Source organism: Juglans microcarpa x Juglans regia, chromosome 5D (assembly GCF_004785595.1).
Source record: "Juglans microcarpa x Juglans regia isolate MS1-56 chromosome 5D, Jm3101_v1.0, whole genome shotgun sequence".
Classification (NCBI taxonomy): domain Eukaryota; kingdom Viridiplantae; phylum Streptophyta; class Magnoliopsida; order Fagales; family Juglandaceae; genus Juglans; species Juglans microcarpa x Juglans regia.
In genome coordinates this window covers 3600606-3614334 of record NC_054602.1, presented here as the reverse complement: position 1 = coordinate 3614334, position 13729 = coordinate 3600606, and the positions used below count along the sequence as shown (strand labels likewise).

The following is a 13729-nucleotide window of genomic DNA, read 5'->3' as shown; positions in this document are numbered from 1 at the left end:
GGTGGGATGTTAAATATAATTTTTTTTTAAATAGATACTAAGTAGAATTATTCCAAAGAGTTAGGTCTGGTTGGATAGAAATCAAATCTTATTCTATTATCAAGTCGGTGTAAGTATATAAAATTTATTTGTTTTAAATGATAATATTTAATTTGTAATATTCAAATTTAAAATTGATCTTTCAAATCAAGTTTTGCTAAAAAAAATATTTTATCTTTTTCGTTTTCTTGCTAAATAATCTCCTTTTTTGTTTTTTGTATTTCATAATTTGCACGTTGCATATCTTTATCTTGAAATAATCCTGGAAAAGTGAGTGCTGCTCGGGTCGAACCCAACCCGATCATTATGAGTAGCGTTGATCTAGGATCGGCGTCATTATACAGAGGAATAATATTTATTGTCAGTGTATAAGCATTACAGTAAATATAAGAGTTATATTAAAAAATTAAATTTTTAAAGATAAACTTTACTTATTTTAAAAGGAAATACACGATAATTACATAATCCATAACTGTAATTAGTATCAGTTTTGTACATTACCGGAGTTTCTCCTTTTTATTTATTTATTTATTTATTTCAAATTTTAGGGCTTTGTAAAGGCAAGCTTCCAAAATTAGGCCTGGGCATAAAGGGCTTGGGCCCGATACATCCGAATAATCCGACATACCCAACCCGTCAAATACGGGTTATTCGGGTCAACAATTAGCTATCGGGTCTAGTTATTGCCGGCCCGTCCAACCCGTGTAAACCGATAATTTCCTCTTTCTCCCACTGCAAAACCCTAGCCGTTCGCCACCACGGTTCCCTTCCATTGCTGCACACCTGCCCAGGTTACTCTCTCTTACTTTGTGTTTCTCTTTTGCTTCTCTCCACAACTGCCACCGCAAGAGCCCTCATTCTCTCCACAACCCGTGTAAGCTGTTTCTCTTTTACTTTATGCTTGGGTCAGGGGTCGAGGATGTGATAACCGATTGCAAGACTTCGAAGGTGGTGGTGAAGGGTGAAAAAGCTGATCCACTGAAGGTTCTGGAGAGAGTTCAGAGGAAGAGCCACAGGCAGGTGGATCTTATCTCTCCGATCCCCAAACCAAAGGCCGAGGAAGAAGAAGCCTCAGGAGAAAGAGCCTCCCAAGCCTGAAGAGAAGAAAGGAGGTTTTTTTCTTTTATTTTTTCCGAGGAAACAAAATTTTCTGTAGATTTTCGAATTTTTCATCCTTCTTTTATTTACTGATTCATTTGAGGTCTCTGGGTTCATTATGTAATTATTTGATACAGCCTCAGATTAGCAAGAAGAAGTCCAAACAGTCACCACTTCTGCATCCTCTTACAACCCCCCCCTCTCTGTGCAAATTATTTTTTTTCCCTTACTTGTTCGGACCCATTTCGTGATCTGCATTTTTTGCTTTGATCTTTATATTCTGTATTGTCTCTGTTTCTTTCATCCATTAATTCACTTCCCTTCCTTCTCTGTCTTGCGGTCGAAATATGTATTTTCATTGCTTTTGGTTTTCCATTTAAAACAAAGCTTGCATGAATTCCAGCTATGGATATTAATATGCTGCTAATCTCATCAAACTCCCGAGGAGTCGGCCAATATTTCGGACGAATAATGAGCTTCGCCAAGTTTTATAAATTTCAGATTTTGTAAGAACTAGACTTCTAAATTCTGTATGCTGAGGACGACTATGACCAACTTTGAACCAATCACTTCCAGAAAGAAAGTTGAGAATGTGAAACCGTGCGTTGATGGTTAAGTTTTTGTTGAATTCTATGGTTGTTTTCAGCTGACAAAGAGCATGCCTTTCAGAATTCAAAATTCAAAATTTAAAATTCAAAAAGAAAAAAAAAAACCGATAATTTTTACACGGTTATATTTCCCTGGGATCTGGCTGCGGGCCAAGTTGGGTCGGGCCAAAAATTCCTTGGGCGGGCCAATGTGCAGGCCTAACCAAAACCACTTTCCCTCTCGTAGAGTGTGGGAGCTAGTAGCATTAGCAATGGCGAACGAACAAGGCATGAGTGGCTGGACTGATCTGCTCCACTCCTCAACGAAGCTTCTTGAACAAGCCGCTCCTTCCGCTCAGTTCCCTCCTCTTCAGGTTCCACACTTCGCCTCCCTTCTCTCTTTCATATTTTTCTTTTTCTATTTGGTTCCTGAGAGAGCGTAGTAAATTTAAGGAAGAAAATATAAAGGGACTAGAGAACATTATTGTCGACGGAAAATCGTGAGACACAAAATGTTAAGTCTTGTTATTCGTTTTCAAGAGATAATTATCTGAGGCTTGAAGCTTTGTTTTGCGTGAAGAGGAACGAATTGAAATAAAGATATTTGAATCGAGATGGAGTTTATAACGTTCTCCAGCTTTGAGAATATAATTTTTATACTTATTTTTCTTTGGTTTCTCATTTTTCCATCCGAGAAAATGTAGGAAATGAAACAACATGATGAAAATGCATAGAAAATCCCTGCTTATATGAGCCTAATCGGCTACTCAGGTTCATCTCCCACTTATGATTTTGATTAGTTCATTTTCTAATAAAACATAGGAGAGTAAGGGAATTGAATTTGCTTAGTCCATTAGAGTTAGTGGAGTTGAATCTTGATCCAGTTGAGTTAATTATGTTTCATAAAGGAATCGGTATCAAGACCAAGATCCTTATTATGCTTTTTTTTTTCAATCTTTCCAAAAATTTTCCTGCTGATGATATGAAGTAAACTCAATTAAAATGATTTAAATTGGAGTTTTATGTTCTGTTTTATCCACCCCCCACCCCAACAACACACACACAGAGACATCACATGCTATGCAAAATATGCATATAACAGTCAACCACACCAAGAAGAATAGTAGATATATATTTTTAACTTATCCAAACAAAACTAAGGGTTCCTTCCTCGCAAGAAATTTAATTTTGCACATTATTTCTTAGAAAAATGGGAATTCTTATTATTAGAACATATTAGTTTATATTCCTTAAAAAAAAGTAGCAGATGAAAGAAACAGGGCACTTGGTGTCTGTGGATCTGTGCTGCTTCTTTTTCTTGTCTCTAATTATCTGTCTCTATTTCAGAGAAACTTGGATCAGTTAGAAGCATTATCTAAGAAGCTCAAAGCCAAAACCCTACGAACTGAGGCTCCTTCTCAATCTATTGCTGCCACAAGGTACCTATATGATGACTGTTGTAGATGTCACATGCGATTCTCAAGCACAATATTAATTCAACCTACAGGAACAGTATCTGCCTTCATGTTCTCTCTCTCTCTCTCTCTCTCTCTCTGTGCATTAACAGGCTACTTGCGCGAGAGGGCATAAATGCAGAGCAACTTGCACGGGATCTGAAGTCTTTTGAATTGAAGGTGGCATATGATTTATGTTCTACTTAATGTACAATAAAATAGGCTTATTGGCTGCAACTGGTAATTGGGAAGTACTTCTTTCAAATACAAACCATTGAGGCCAGCTCATTGATGTGATTAAGATGAAGTTATTAATTTTGACAATTTCTCTTATAAGGATAGGTATCGCATGTCTATAGTGTGCCTATGTAGCTTAGGGCATGCCTTTGTTTTTACTGTTTAGAACTCTATTTGGCTCTGCCTATTCTTTGATCAATAAAATTTGTTTACTTATAAAAAAAAGGATAGGTATCACATGTGCAAAACTGTATCTGTCTAAAGGCTTTGAACTACGCAATTTTTAAAATTCACTTTGTCTGCATGCTCTTATTGAAAAATTTGTTGCTTAGTTCTGTATTCTTCATAAACCGTATCTTTGAATCCTACTCAACTCTAGAAACCCATTTTAGTATGAGGCATGAAGAGATTATACCAGTATGCAATTTTCTTGGAGAAGTATATAGAGGAGAAAAGTCGCCCTAACTAGGCATTTTACTCTAATACGCCTCCTGTGTACTTGGGATTGGCCTAGCTTTATTGATATTAATAAAATTTTTATGGAGGAGAAAAGTCCAAAACTCGACTTCTATATTTTTGTTTCCATTGCTTCCTAGGGGAAATTTTATTTAGGTATAAAATGATAAAAGAATTATAGTCTTGGTGGATATGTGTTGCATGTATAAAATAGGGATGAAACAGATGATCAGGTATTAAGCATTATTTCATTGCTCAAGTGTTAGAGAGTCATGGTTCTTTTGTTTTTGAGATGGTAACCACAATTTTAAATTCAAACGCGGGAGTTCATGAATTGAAATTCTCACCTTGTAATTTGTTAATACAATTCTGTTTTGCGATTACTATTGTACGTCTTAGCTCATTATTTGCTCTGTATTGTTTTATCTTGTACTTATTATGTGAAGACAACATTTGAGGATGTTTTCCCTGCTGAGGCAACAAGTGTCGAGGAGTATTTACAGCAGGTAGTCTTTCTGTCTTCAAGGTTGTTTGCTACAAGTCTGAATAATGAATATGACTTTTTAATCTTACCATTGCTCGTGTCATTTCAATTTCTTTGACTTTTGGATTACTTTGAAGATGATTTGACATGCTTATTTGCTACATATTACATTGCATGGTTGTGAAATATATATCTGGTTGGCAAGTCTTCTGGATTGTAAGGTGTCATCTTTGCCAATGAAATATTTGGGACTTTCATTAGGAGCAACCTTTAAGAATAGAGCTATATGGGATGGAGTAGTAGAGAAGATAGAGAAAAAGTTGGCTAGTTGGAAACGGATGTATTTATCAAAAGGTGGTCGCCTCACTCTTATCAAGAGTACTCTCACTAATCTCCCAACTTATTTTTTATCTTTGTTTCCTATGCCTGTAGGGGTGGCGAATAGAATAGATAAACTCTTTAGGGCGTTCTTATGGGAAGGTATGGGGGAGGAGAAGAAATTCCATTTGATTAGATGGAAGACTGTATGTGCATCACTTGTGAATGGGGGTTTGGGTGTGTGTAACTTGAGAACTTTTAATAAAGCGTTATTGGGAAAGTGGCTTTGGAGATATCAGTTGGAGGGGGGATCTTTGTGGAAGGATATTATTGATGCTAGATATGGTGTCGCTTGGGGTGGCTGGTGCTCTAAGGAAGTGAGAGGAGCGTATGGGGTGGGTTTATGAAAGTATATAAGGAAGGAATGACCATGTTTTGCAAACCAAATTCGCTTTGTAGTTGGTGAGGGCATTCGAATTAGATTTTGGAGGGATGTATGGTGTGGAGACCACGCTTTGGAAAGGGTTTTTCCGGCCTTATATCGTATTGCAGCGAATAGGGAGGCTTCAGTGGCGGACGTGCGTTTATTTTCTCATGGTGCGCAACAGTAGAATATTCTCTTTAATAGGGATTTACATGATTGGGAATTACCTTTTGTTTCAGAATTTTTCAGCTTACTATATTCTAGGGAGATTCCTTTGGCACATCGAGATAGTTTGAAGTGGAGGTCTAATAACCACAAGTTATGTACAGTTAAGGCGTATTATAGCATTCTAACAACACAACTTGATATTACGCCGTTCCCCTGGAAGATTATTTGGAGGTCTCGTGTGCCTTCTAAAGTAGCTTTTTTTGTTTGGAGTGCTGCTCTTGGGAAGATATTGACCACGGACAATCTGAGGAAGGGAGGATGTGTAGTGCTGGATTGGTGCTACATGTGCAAGAAGAATGGAGAATCTGTGGACCATCTCTTATTGCATTGTGAGGTAACAAGGGTGCTGTGGGATGAGATCTTTTTAAGGGTAGATGTTGCTTGGGTTATGCCTATGAGGGTGGTGGATTTGCTGGGTTGTTGGTCAAAGATGCAAGGCTGCCATCAAGTGGCAAAAGGGTAGAAGATGATTCTGTTGTGTATTATGTGGTGCATTTGGACAGAAAGGAATGCGCAATACTTTGAAGATAAGGAGCGCACTACGACTGAGCTGAAGAATTTTTTTCTCCACACTCTAATGTGTTGGTTTTCCACTATTGTATTACATGGGGATAATGTCCAGGATTTCTTGTCTTTAATTGATCGTTCTTAGAATGTAATTAGTAGTTCTTATGTATACTTCCTGTGTACAAGGGCTATGTCTATTTCATTTATATATATAATATCTATCTTTTACTGATAAAAAATATATATATATATCTGGTTGGGTATTACTGCTTTGAAAGTTTTGAACTGAACAGAAGGAAAGTACAACATATTTAGAAATCTTCATGCTCATGATGATTATTATCCAGTCATTTGCATTCTACTTCAATAGTAACATAAAGCAGAAAGTGGGGTTTGGCATGTTCTTTAAATAACTGACTTTGGGGAAAGCTATACAGTAATACCCTGGATTTAGTGTCAGTGTGTGGTAAATGAGATTCCACATTGCTTGGGAAAGATGAATTCTTGTGGTTGATAATGATTACGAGGGACTCCAATTGTAATATTGATTAGTCGTTTTGGAGTATAAATCTAGATGTGGCTTTCCTAGGGCTGTTATGAATGGTATCAAAGTCAATCCCAACTAGAAGCGTGAGACTTGAGCCATATCATCTACTGCTTGTCTCTTCTCCTTATTCCAACCCCCTCACCTCTTCCCTTTCCCATCTCAAACTTGCAGTTTTATTATGCTGTTGCAGTACAGCTTTATTTTGAACAAGATGATTCTGATTTAGTTTCTTGAATACTTTCTTGTAAGTACATTTTTTTTTTTTTGATAAGTACTTTCTTGTAAGTACATCAAAATGTATTCAGCTGCTACTTATAAAAAAAAATGTATTCAGCTGCTCTTCACATGCACTTTTACTTCCTATCTTCAAGAGAGTGTGATACAGTTATCTTGATACGCTATGTGTACGTGGATTGTGTCCTTATGAACTATTAATGATAGTTTTCTTTATTACTCATAAAAATTCTCAGGTTCATGAGATGGCAATGGTTTCAGCCATTCAGGAAGCTCAGAAGGATAACCTTAGAAGCTTTAATGATTACATGATGAAAGTTTTGGAGGTTAGTTTGACCCATTGGATTCATGGGATATTTCTTTGGCTTGTTTTTACATTATTAAAAAATTTTGGGTTTGTTTCTTTTTATTTTGCCTCGTTATATTTTTCGTGTGTGTGTGTGTGTGTGTGTATATATTTCTTGGACCTGCTTTTAGCTTCAGTTATTGTATTCTTATATGGTTGGATACAGCAGTTGGCTTTTTCCAAATTTGCTGTTTTGGGAAAGATGATATTATGGAGATCATCTTGCTGGGTTATCCAGTAATGGAGTGTTCATCATGGACAACTACTGATAAATCTTTTTTTCCCCCCTAACTCACTGGAATTTTTAACCCTAGTCGTGAGTTGATTTCCTCACTTATTGTGCTTTGAGATCTGAATCCTGTGAATAAGAATATTTATGACAGGAGGACTGGCAAAAGGAAAAACGTGATTTTCTTCAGAGTTTAAGCAGAATTTCAACATTGCCTCGGGCTAACGTTATGAATACTAGGGGTACTCATCCAGGTCAAATTGTGTCCATTGCATCTAACCCTCAAGTTTCACCTGGCCCATCTACCATGGATCTTGTACCTCTAGGTAACAAGCCTATCCTTGAGAAAAAGGCATCAGTGTATGCTGAAGTTGTGAAGAATCTAAATAATGCAAGGGAGCGCGGTTTGCCATTTAAGGTAAGGATGGTATTGCCTTCTAAATACTGGTTCACATGATGAAAGACATCTAAGCTTGAGTGGCCTGATCGTAATTTTTTTTGGCTTAATAATCAGCTATATATTGGTAATAATGGTCAAGTTGCAATACCAAGATATGTTATCAGCTTAGCACTTTTTTTTATTGTTATTGTAAGTAATGAAATTTCATTAAAAAGTGAAGGTACACAGTGCGTAGGCAAGAGAGTAAGTTTAACACTTGCTAGAATTTATTTTGCAGCATGTCATTCCTCAGATTGTGATACATCATACCGGCCATTCATAGTTATCAATTTTGTTTCAATGCGCATTAGAGTTAGGTTGTTTTAACTTAAAGTTAGCTTTGTGATGTTGACTGATTATTTTTTTTATTAGCCCGCTACAGCTTTCATGGGCGCTTATGAAAGTTTGGGCCTTGAGGGATCTAGTGGAAAATCTGTTAACATGCAGAAGATCTGGCACCTCATTCAGGTGTATTGCGCTTAGCTTGTCTAGTATATTCTGGTCTGTAAGCTTGTTGTCGCATATCTCATCAGTATTTCCACATTTTGACAGATGTTGATGGGTGAGGATTCAACTGTGCAACGAAATGTTTCAAAAAAGATGTCATTAGTCATTGGTGCACGGCGCCACCTGGAATGGGGGCATGAGAAATATATCATGGATACAATACAAAGTCATCCTGCTCAGGTAATAATTTCGGCTTGCATCACATATCACTGATGGTATTACCATTTGCAAATGGAATTTTGTGAATGAATGCTTATGTGTTTTGTTATGGTTCTATTTTTACTTTTATCTGGTTACTGCTTATCCCTTTTTTTTGTCTGAACTCTTAACCTCCATCTATTGTTGCGTGTTCATATGAACTTCTTTTCTTATGGTTAAAAAGCTTCTTTTTTCCAATGTTTCTTTTGCAACTGTTCTTAGGTATACTTCCTGTGTACAAAGGCTATGCCTATTTCATTCATATATATAATATCTATCTTTTATCGATAAAAAAAAAAAAAACTGTTCAAATGTATGAAAACCTGAAGTAAAATAGCTGAAAATGATAGTTTCAAAACTCATGCTTGGTAGTTGGCATGCTGTTTCAACACTCATGTTTTGTAGACATCTTTTGATCTCATGTAGGCTGCTCTTGGTGGGGCTGTTGGAAATTTGCAAAGAATTCGCGCCTTTCTTCGGGTTTGTTAACATGTTTCCATTCTAATTTTAAGGAGTTGCATGTTGTGACACATTATTATCCTCTCAAAAGTTTATTATGTTGTCTAACTTCCCTATGTTTTTGTGCAGATTCGTTTAAGGGATTATGGAGTTCTAGATTTTGATGCTGGTGATGCTCGTAGACAACCTCCTGTTGATACCACCTGGCAGCAGGTCTTGTATACTTCCATCCGTGTTTCTAATTTTAGCTTGCTTTTCATTAATCAACCTTCTTCATTTATGATATGGAAGAAAGTTTGCTTACTTTTTCGTGATTTCTCAAGTTATGTTAAACTTCAAGTTACACATAAAGCCGATCCGTTTCAAATATAAAATGAAATGAACACAATTTCCTTAACTGATATCATCACTTGAAGTCATCCATTTTTATGATGGCTAAGTGTGGTCAAAGAGCTGCTTAAAAGCAAGATGTCTGTTTCTGGTAATTTGTGCATATAACATTTATGATCAGCAGGGTTTGCATTACACATTTCAAATATTTATTTTTGATTTTCCCATGGTTGGTCCTCCTAAGTATAGTGAAGTTGTTTGAAACTTTTGACCTCTGATCCTTAAGGCTATCTTGCTTTGAGAGAGATTTAACTAAATCAGATTCAGAGCCACTTCAATTGGTTAATTATTTTCTGCACCTTGTTGTTTTCATGTGTAATTCAAATAAATTGTGGACTAGTTTTTAGTGTGTCCTGGTTCTGTCACTGTTAGAATAGTTAGCGAGTAGGGGTTACAATGCACGGTGCCAGCATTGGAAATGAATGCACCGATTAAAAAGAATATTGTAGTTTTTTAATAAACTAATTTTTGCCCAATTTTTGATTAACTCCATTTTATACTAAATCTACTCTCTGTGTGACAGATCTATTTTTGTTTGAGAACTGGATTTTATGATGAAGCAAGAACTGTTGCTCTGTCCTCCCGTGCTTCACACCAATTTGCTCCCCTGGTATAGATTCTGTACTGATTATGAATGAGATCTACTTATAAAAAAAGAAAAAAGAAAAGAATGGGACTTTATTTTATGCTAAAGTGCACCTTTATCCATGTGGTTGAATGCAGTTCTATTGATAGTCTTAGGGTTTCAAATTTTCTAAGCACAGGAAATGTAGGTGTAGTCTACCCTATATTTCTTTTATGACTTTAGTCGTCCGTTCTTCCTTTTTTTTTGACAGCTTACAGAGTGGACCAATACTGGAGGGATGGTATCATCTGAGACTGCAGCTGCTGCATCAGACGAATGTGAAAAAATCTTAAGACTGGGTGATCGGGTGGGCCGAGCCGCATATGATAAGAAAAAGTTATTGCTCTATGCTCTCATATCTGGTTCTCGCAAGCAAATTGATCGTCTGCTTAGAGATCTACCTACTCTGTTCAATACTATAGAGGATTTCTTATGGTTCAAACTCTCTGCTGTACGAGACTACCCAAGGGGAGCATCATCCATTACTCTGAATGAGGGGTTGGTACCATACAGTTTGGACGATCTACAGGTCTACCTGAACAAATTTGATCCATCATATTATACAAAAAATGGAAAGGACCCTTTGGTATACCCTTATGTTTTGCTTTTAAGTATCCAGTTGTTGCCGGCTGTCATGTACTTGTCTAAGGAAACGGGAGATGAAGGATATAACATTGATGCTGCCCACTTTTCAATTGTGTTGGGAGACCATGGGGTCCTTTCTGAAGGTGCCAGTGCCGGGCAAAAACTGGGAGTGATGGATGCTTATGCTGAGGCGTCCAGTCTAATTCGGCAGTATGGATCTGTATACTTGCGTCTTGGAGATCTATCAATGGCATTAGAATATTATGCACAAGCAGCTGCTGCGGTGGGTGGTGGACAGCTATCATGGACCGGAAGAGGTAACGTGGATCAGCAAAGGCAGAGAAGCTTAATGTTGAAGCAACTTCTTACTGAGCTGTTGTTACGGGACGGTGGGATCTATCTTTTACTTGGCTCTAGAGGTACAGGAGAAGAAGGTGAGTTGGGAAGGTTTTTGAATGATGCAAAAGCTAGACATCAATTTCTGCTTGAAGCTGCTCATCAGTGTCAGGAAACTGGGCTTTATGACAAAGTAATTTCATCTCTTGCCTTATTCAATTTCCTTACCTCTGGAGTTTCTTATGGAGAAATTGAGACTTAATTTTATCCACATTACCTTGGTATTAGTCATTCTCAAGAAGCCCATTGCTTCTTCCTTTTTTTTGATTGGCATTGGGTGTCCGAGAACAGCGTCTCTACTAATCCCGGGGGTGCACAGGTCCTCGGTAAGGAGTTTTCTGCAAGTGCACCTCGGATAATTCAAGAGGAAAATCCCTCAGTCCGATGGCCCCTAGAGATTGTTTGCATCCAAGGAGATTTGAACCTTAGACTTGGGGGGAGCATACCCTCAAGCCCAAAGCCTTTATCACTTGTGTCAACTCCTAGGGGTTAGCCCATTGCTTCTTCCTATAATAATTAGTTCACTTTTTTGGTCAATTTAGATATTTAATTTCCATAGTCTACTACTCAGTCTTAGTGGTGGGCTATATTATGTTTGATCTGCAAAAGGTGCTGGTACCTTTTGGCAGGAATGACTTCACGGTCTAACTATTCTTCAGAGTTCAGACTCATAGATGAAGTGTTGATTATTTGTTGACATGTTTGTATAGGTTAAAAATCTTAAATGTATTCTTAATTTCGAATGGTAAGCATTAGAGTTGTAAAATTTTCCTTCTCACTCGTGTTTATGTCCCAAAAAGCTTTGCTTTCTCCTGTATGGCCTTGAAGTTTAACTTAGTTATGGTCTTATTCATGTTTCTACCATCTTCAACTGCTGATATTTCTTTATATTAATGGTGTTGCTTCGAGTACTTTATTACATTCTTCAGTGTGTTTTAACCTTATGTTTTGGTCTTGTTTTGTCCCTTCATTTTGATAAAAAAAAAAAATTCCAGTCTATAGAAATTCAGAAGAGAGTAGGGGCTTTTTCACTGGCACTGGATACCATCAATAAGTGCCTCTCTGACGCAGTATGCGCCTTCTCACATGGTAGATTAGATGGTGATAGCCGGACTGCTGGCCTCGTCCATTCTGGCAATGAGATACTGGAGACATATAAATATTATCCTGAAGTCAGGTTATTCCAATTCTCATAATCTCTCTCTCTCTCTCTCTCTCTCTCTCTCTCTATATATATATATATATCTATTATATCTTTATATCTAATACCTTCACCTGAATCAGTTACTGAAAATTTGTTTAAAATTAATGTCTGAAACTATTGGCGTCACTTATAATATATATATATATATATATTTACTTCAAATATATATATATTGTAACTGTTGGTTTGATTTCTTTTTCTATTTTGGCTTATTTGGTTAGCATTGTTGAATTTTTGGGAAGTTCAAAAAGTTGAAATTGTGGTAGTAAATATGAAAGGCATTGTTGTAAATCCTTCCTAGTCTTGAACCGTTGACTGTTCTTGTTAATACTTTCTGTTACTTTTGTATGTCATGGTTTCATTTTATTTCACGTAACTTTTCTCCAACTGAAGATCACTTGAATATCTGTGCAGTCCTCAAGAGAGAGAGCATGTTTTGGAGCAACAAACTGTGTTAAGACAACTTGAGGCAATATTATCAATCCACAAGTTGGCAATATCTGGCCATCATCTAGATGCTTTAAGGGAGGTTGCCAAACTTCCATTTCTTCCATTAGATCCACGAGTGCCAGATATTACTGTTGATGTGTTCCAGAATTTATCTTCTCATGTACAAGCTTGTGTTCCGGAACTTCTTAAGGTTGCTCTCACCTGCCTGGACAATTTGACAGATACTGATGGATCACTCCGTGCATTGAGGGCTAAGGTATGGTGAAATATAAGTGAATACATTCTTCTTTTATCTTTACACTGTTATCCTCAGATTCCATTTCTTTAGATTACAAATTTTAAGCTATTCATGGTCGCCATAAGCAAAACAATAGTTGGTGAGAAATAAATATTGAGTAAATATACTTAACAACCTGGCATTTTAAAAACTGAAAGCAATGGGGATTTCTGAAGTAATTATTGAGGCATAACTGATGTATCATCATGTATGCCGTTCCGTGCCGTTCTTGTGAATGATCTAATTTTTTTTTGGTCATTGCAGATTGCAAGCTTTATTGCTAATAATTTGAATCGGAATTGGCCTCGTGATTTGTATGAAAAGGTCGCCCGAAGCTTGTGAAGCACACAAAGCAATAGCAGATTGAGATGTCCCGATCCGTTCTGGCAAATTCTATGGTGTATCGGATTGAGGCATCGAGTTTGTAGCTTTTCTTGTAAAGATAGGCAATCTTACCGTGCTAACCAATGTGGTGTGAGATGTTAATACATACGTTGCTTATGAATTTCTTAGCACTTTGTTTTAGCTGACTGGAATCTGCACCCAATTTTTCCAGTTCCATTTTCTTTAGTCGGTTGTATTTGTATAAGAGAGTGTGAGATGAGAGAGATGAAAAGAGGACTATGTTATCATATCATGCCAAGAGTATCCTGACCTCCATTGGGACTCGCTAGATGATCGCAGGCACCCATCATCCCGTGAGGAATACCCCGCTCCACAAATTTTGTGAGATTTGACGCTAAATCTTGGTCTCGAATTCGGAATTTGTTGGGCAGTAAAATAATCTGGAGTTATGAGCGTTGGCTTGATGACTGTATAGAGTGTTTAGAGGTAAATCGAAAAACTAAAATGTGCATTAAGCGGTCTTATCTTTAATTGAGTAATTTTAAGTAACTCGGCTAAAATGGATGATTGTAAAAATAGCACTTTTTTCAATAATTTAATTGGTCCTATAACAATCTCCAAACGTTCCGACTCAGACTTCTACCAACCAAAGCAAATCCCCGTTGG

At 37.1% G+C, this 13729-nt stretch overlaps 1 protein-coding gene across 1 annotated transcript; it reads left to right on the top strand.

The window, feature by feature from the left end:
* The first annotated feature begins 553 nt into the window (after positions 1-553).
* Positions 554-13288, top strand: LOC121265082 (nuclear pore complex protein NUP93A). The gene is made up of 16 exons (XM_041168547.1): positions 554-606; positions 1947-2098; positions 3072-3163; positions 3292-3358; positions 4318-4377; positions 6850-6939; positions 7343-7606; positions 8000-8095; positions 8180-8314; positions 8759-8812; positions 8921-9004; positions 9705-9791; positions 10018-10920; positions 11783-11964; positions 12406-12697; positions 12983-13288. The coding sequence occupies exons 2-16, from the start codon at positions 1997-1999 to the stop codon at positions 13058-13060; spliced, it is 2586 nt and encodes an 861-aa protein (XP_041024481.1). The 5' UTR covers positions 554-606; positions 1947-1996; the 3' UTR covers positions 13061-13288.
* Positions 13289-13729: the final 441 nt, after the last annotated feature.

Bases quoted from the DNA above. Each gene is read 5' to 3' on its own strand.
- LOC121265082 (XM_041168547.1), top strand. From the start codon at position 1,997: ATGGCGAACGAACAAGGCATGAGTGGCTGGACTGATCTGCTCCACTCC. The intron at 6,940-7,342 runs GTTAGTTTGACC...TATTTATGACAG, and splicing joins ACATGATGAAAGTTTTGGAG to GAGGACTGGCAAAAGGAAAA. The intron at 10,921-11,782 runs GTAATTTCATCT...AAAAAATTCCAG, and splicing joins AAACTGGGCTTTATGACAAA to TCTATAGAAATTCAGAAGAG.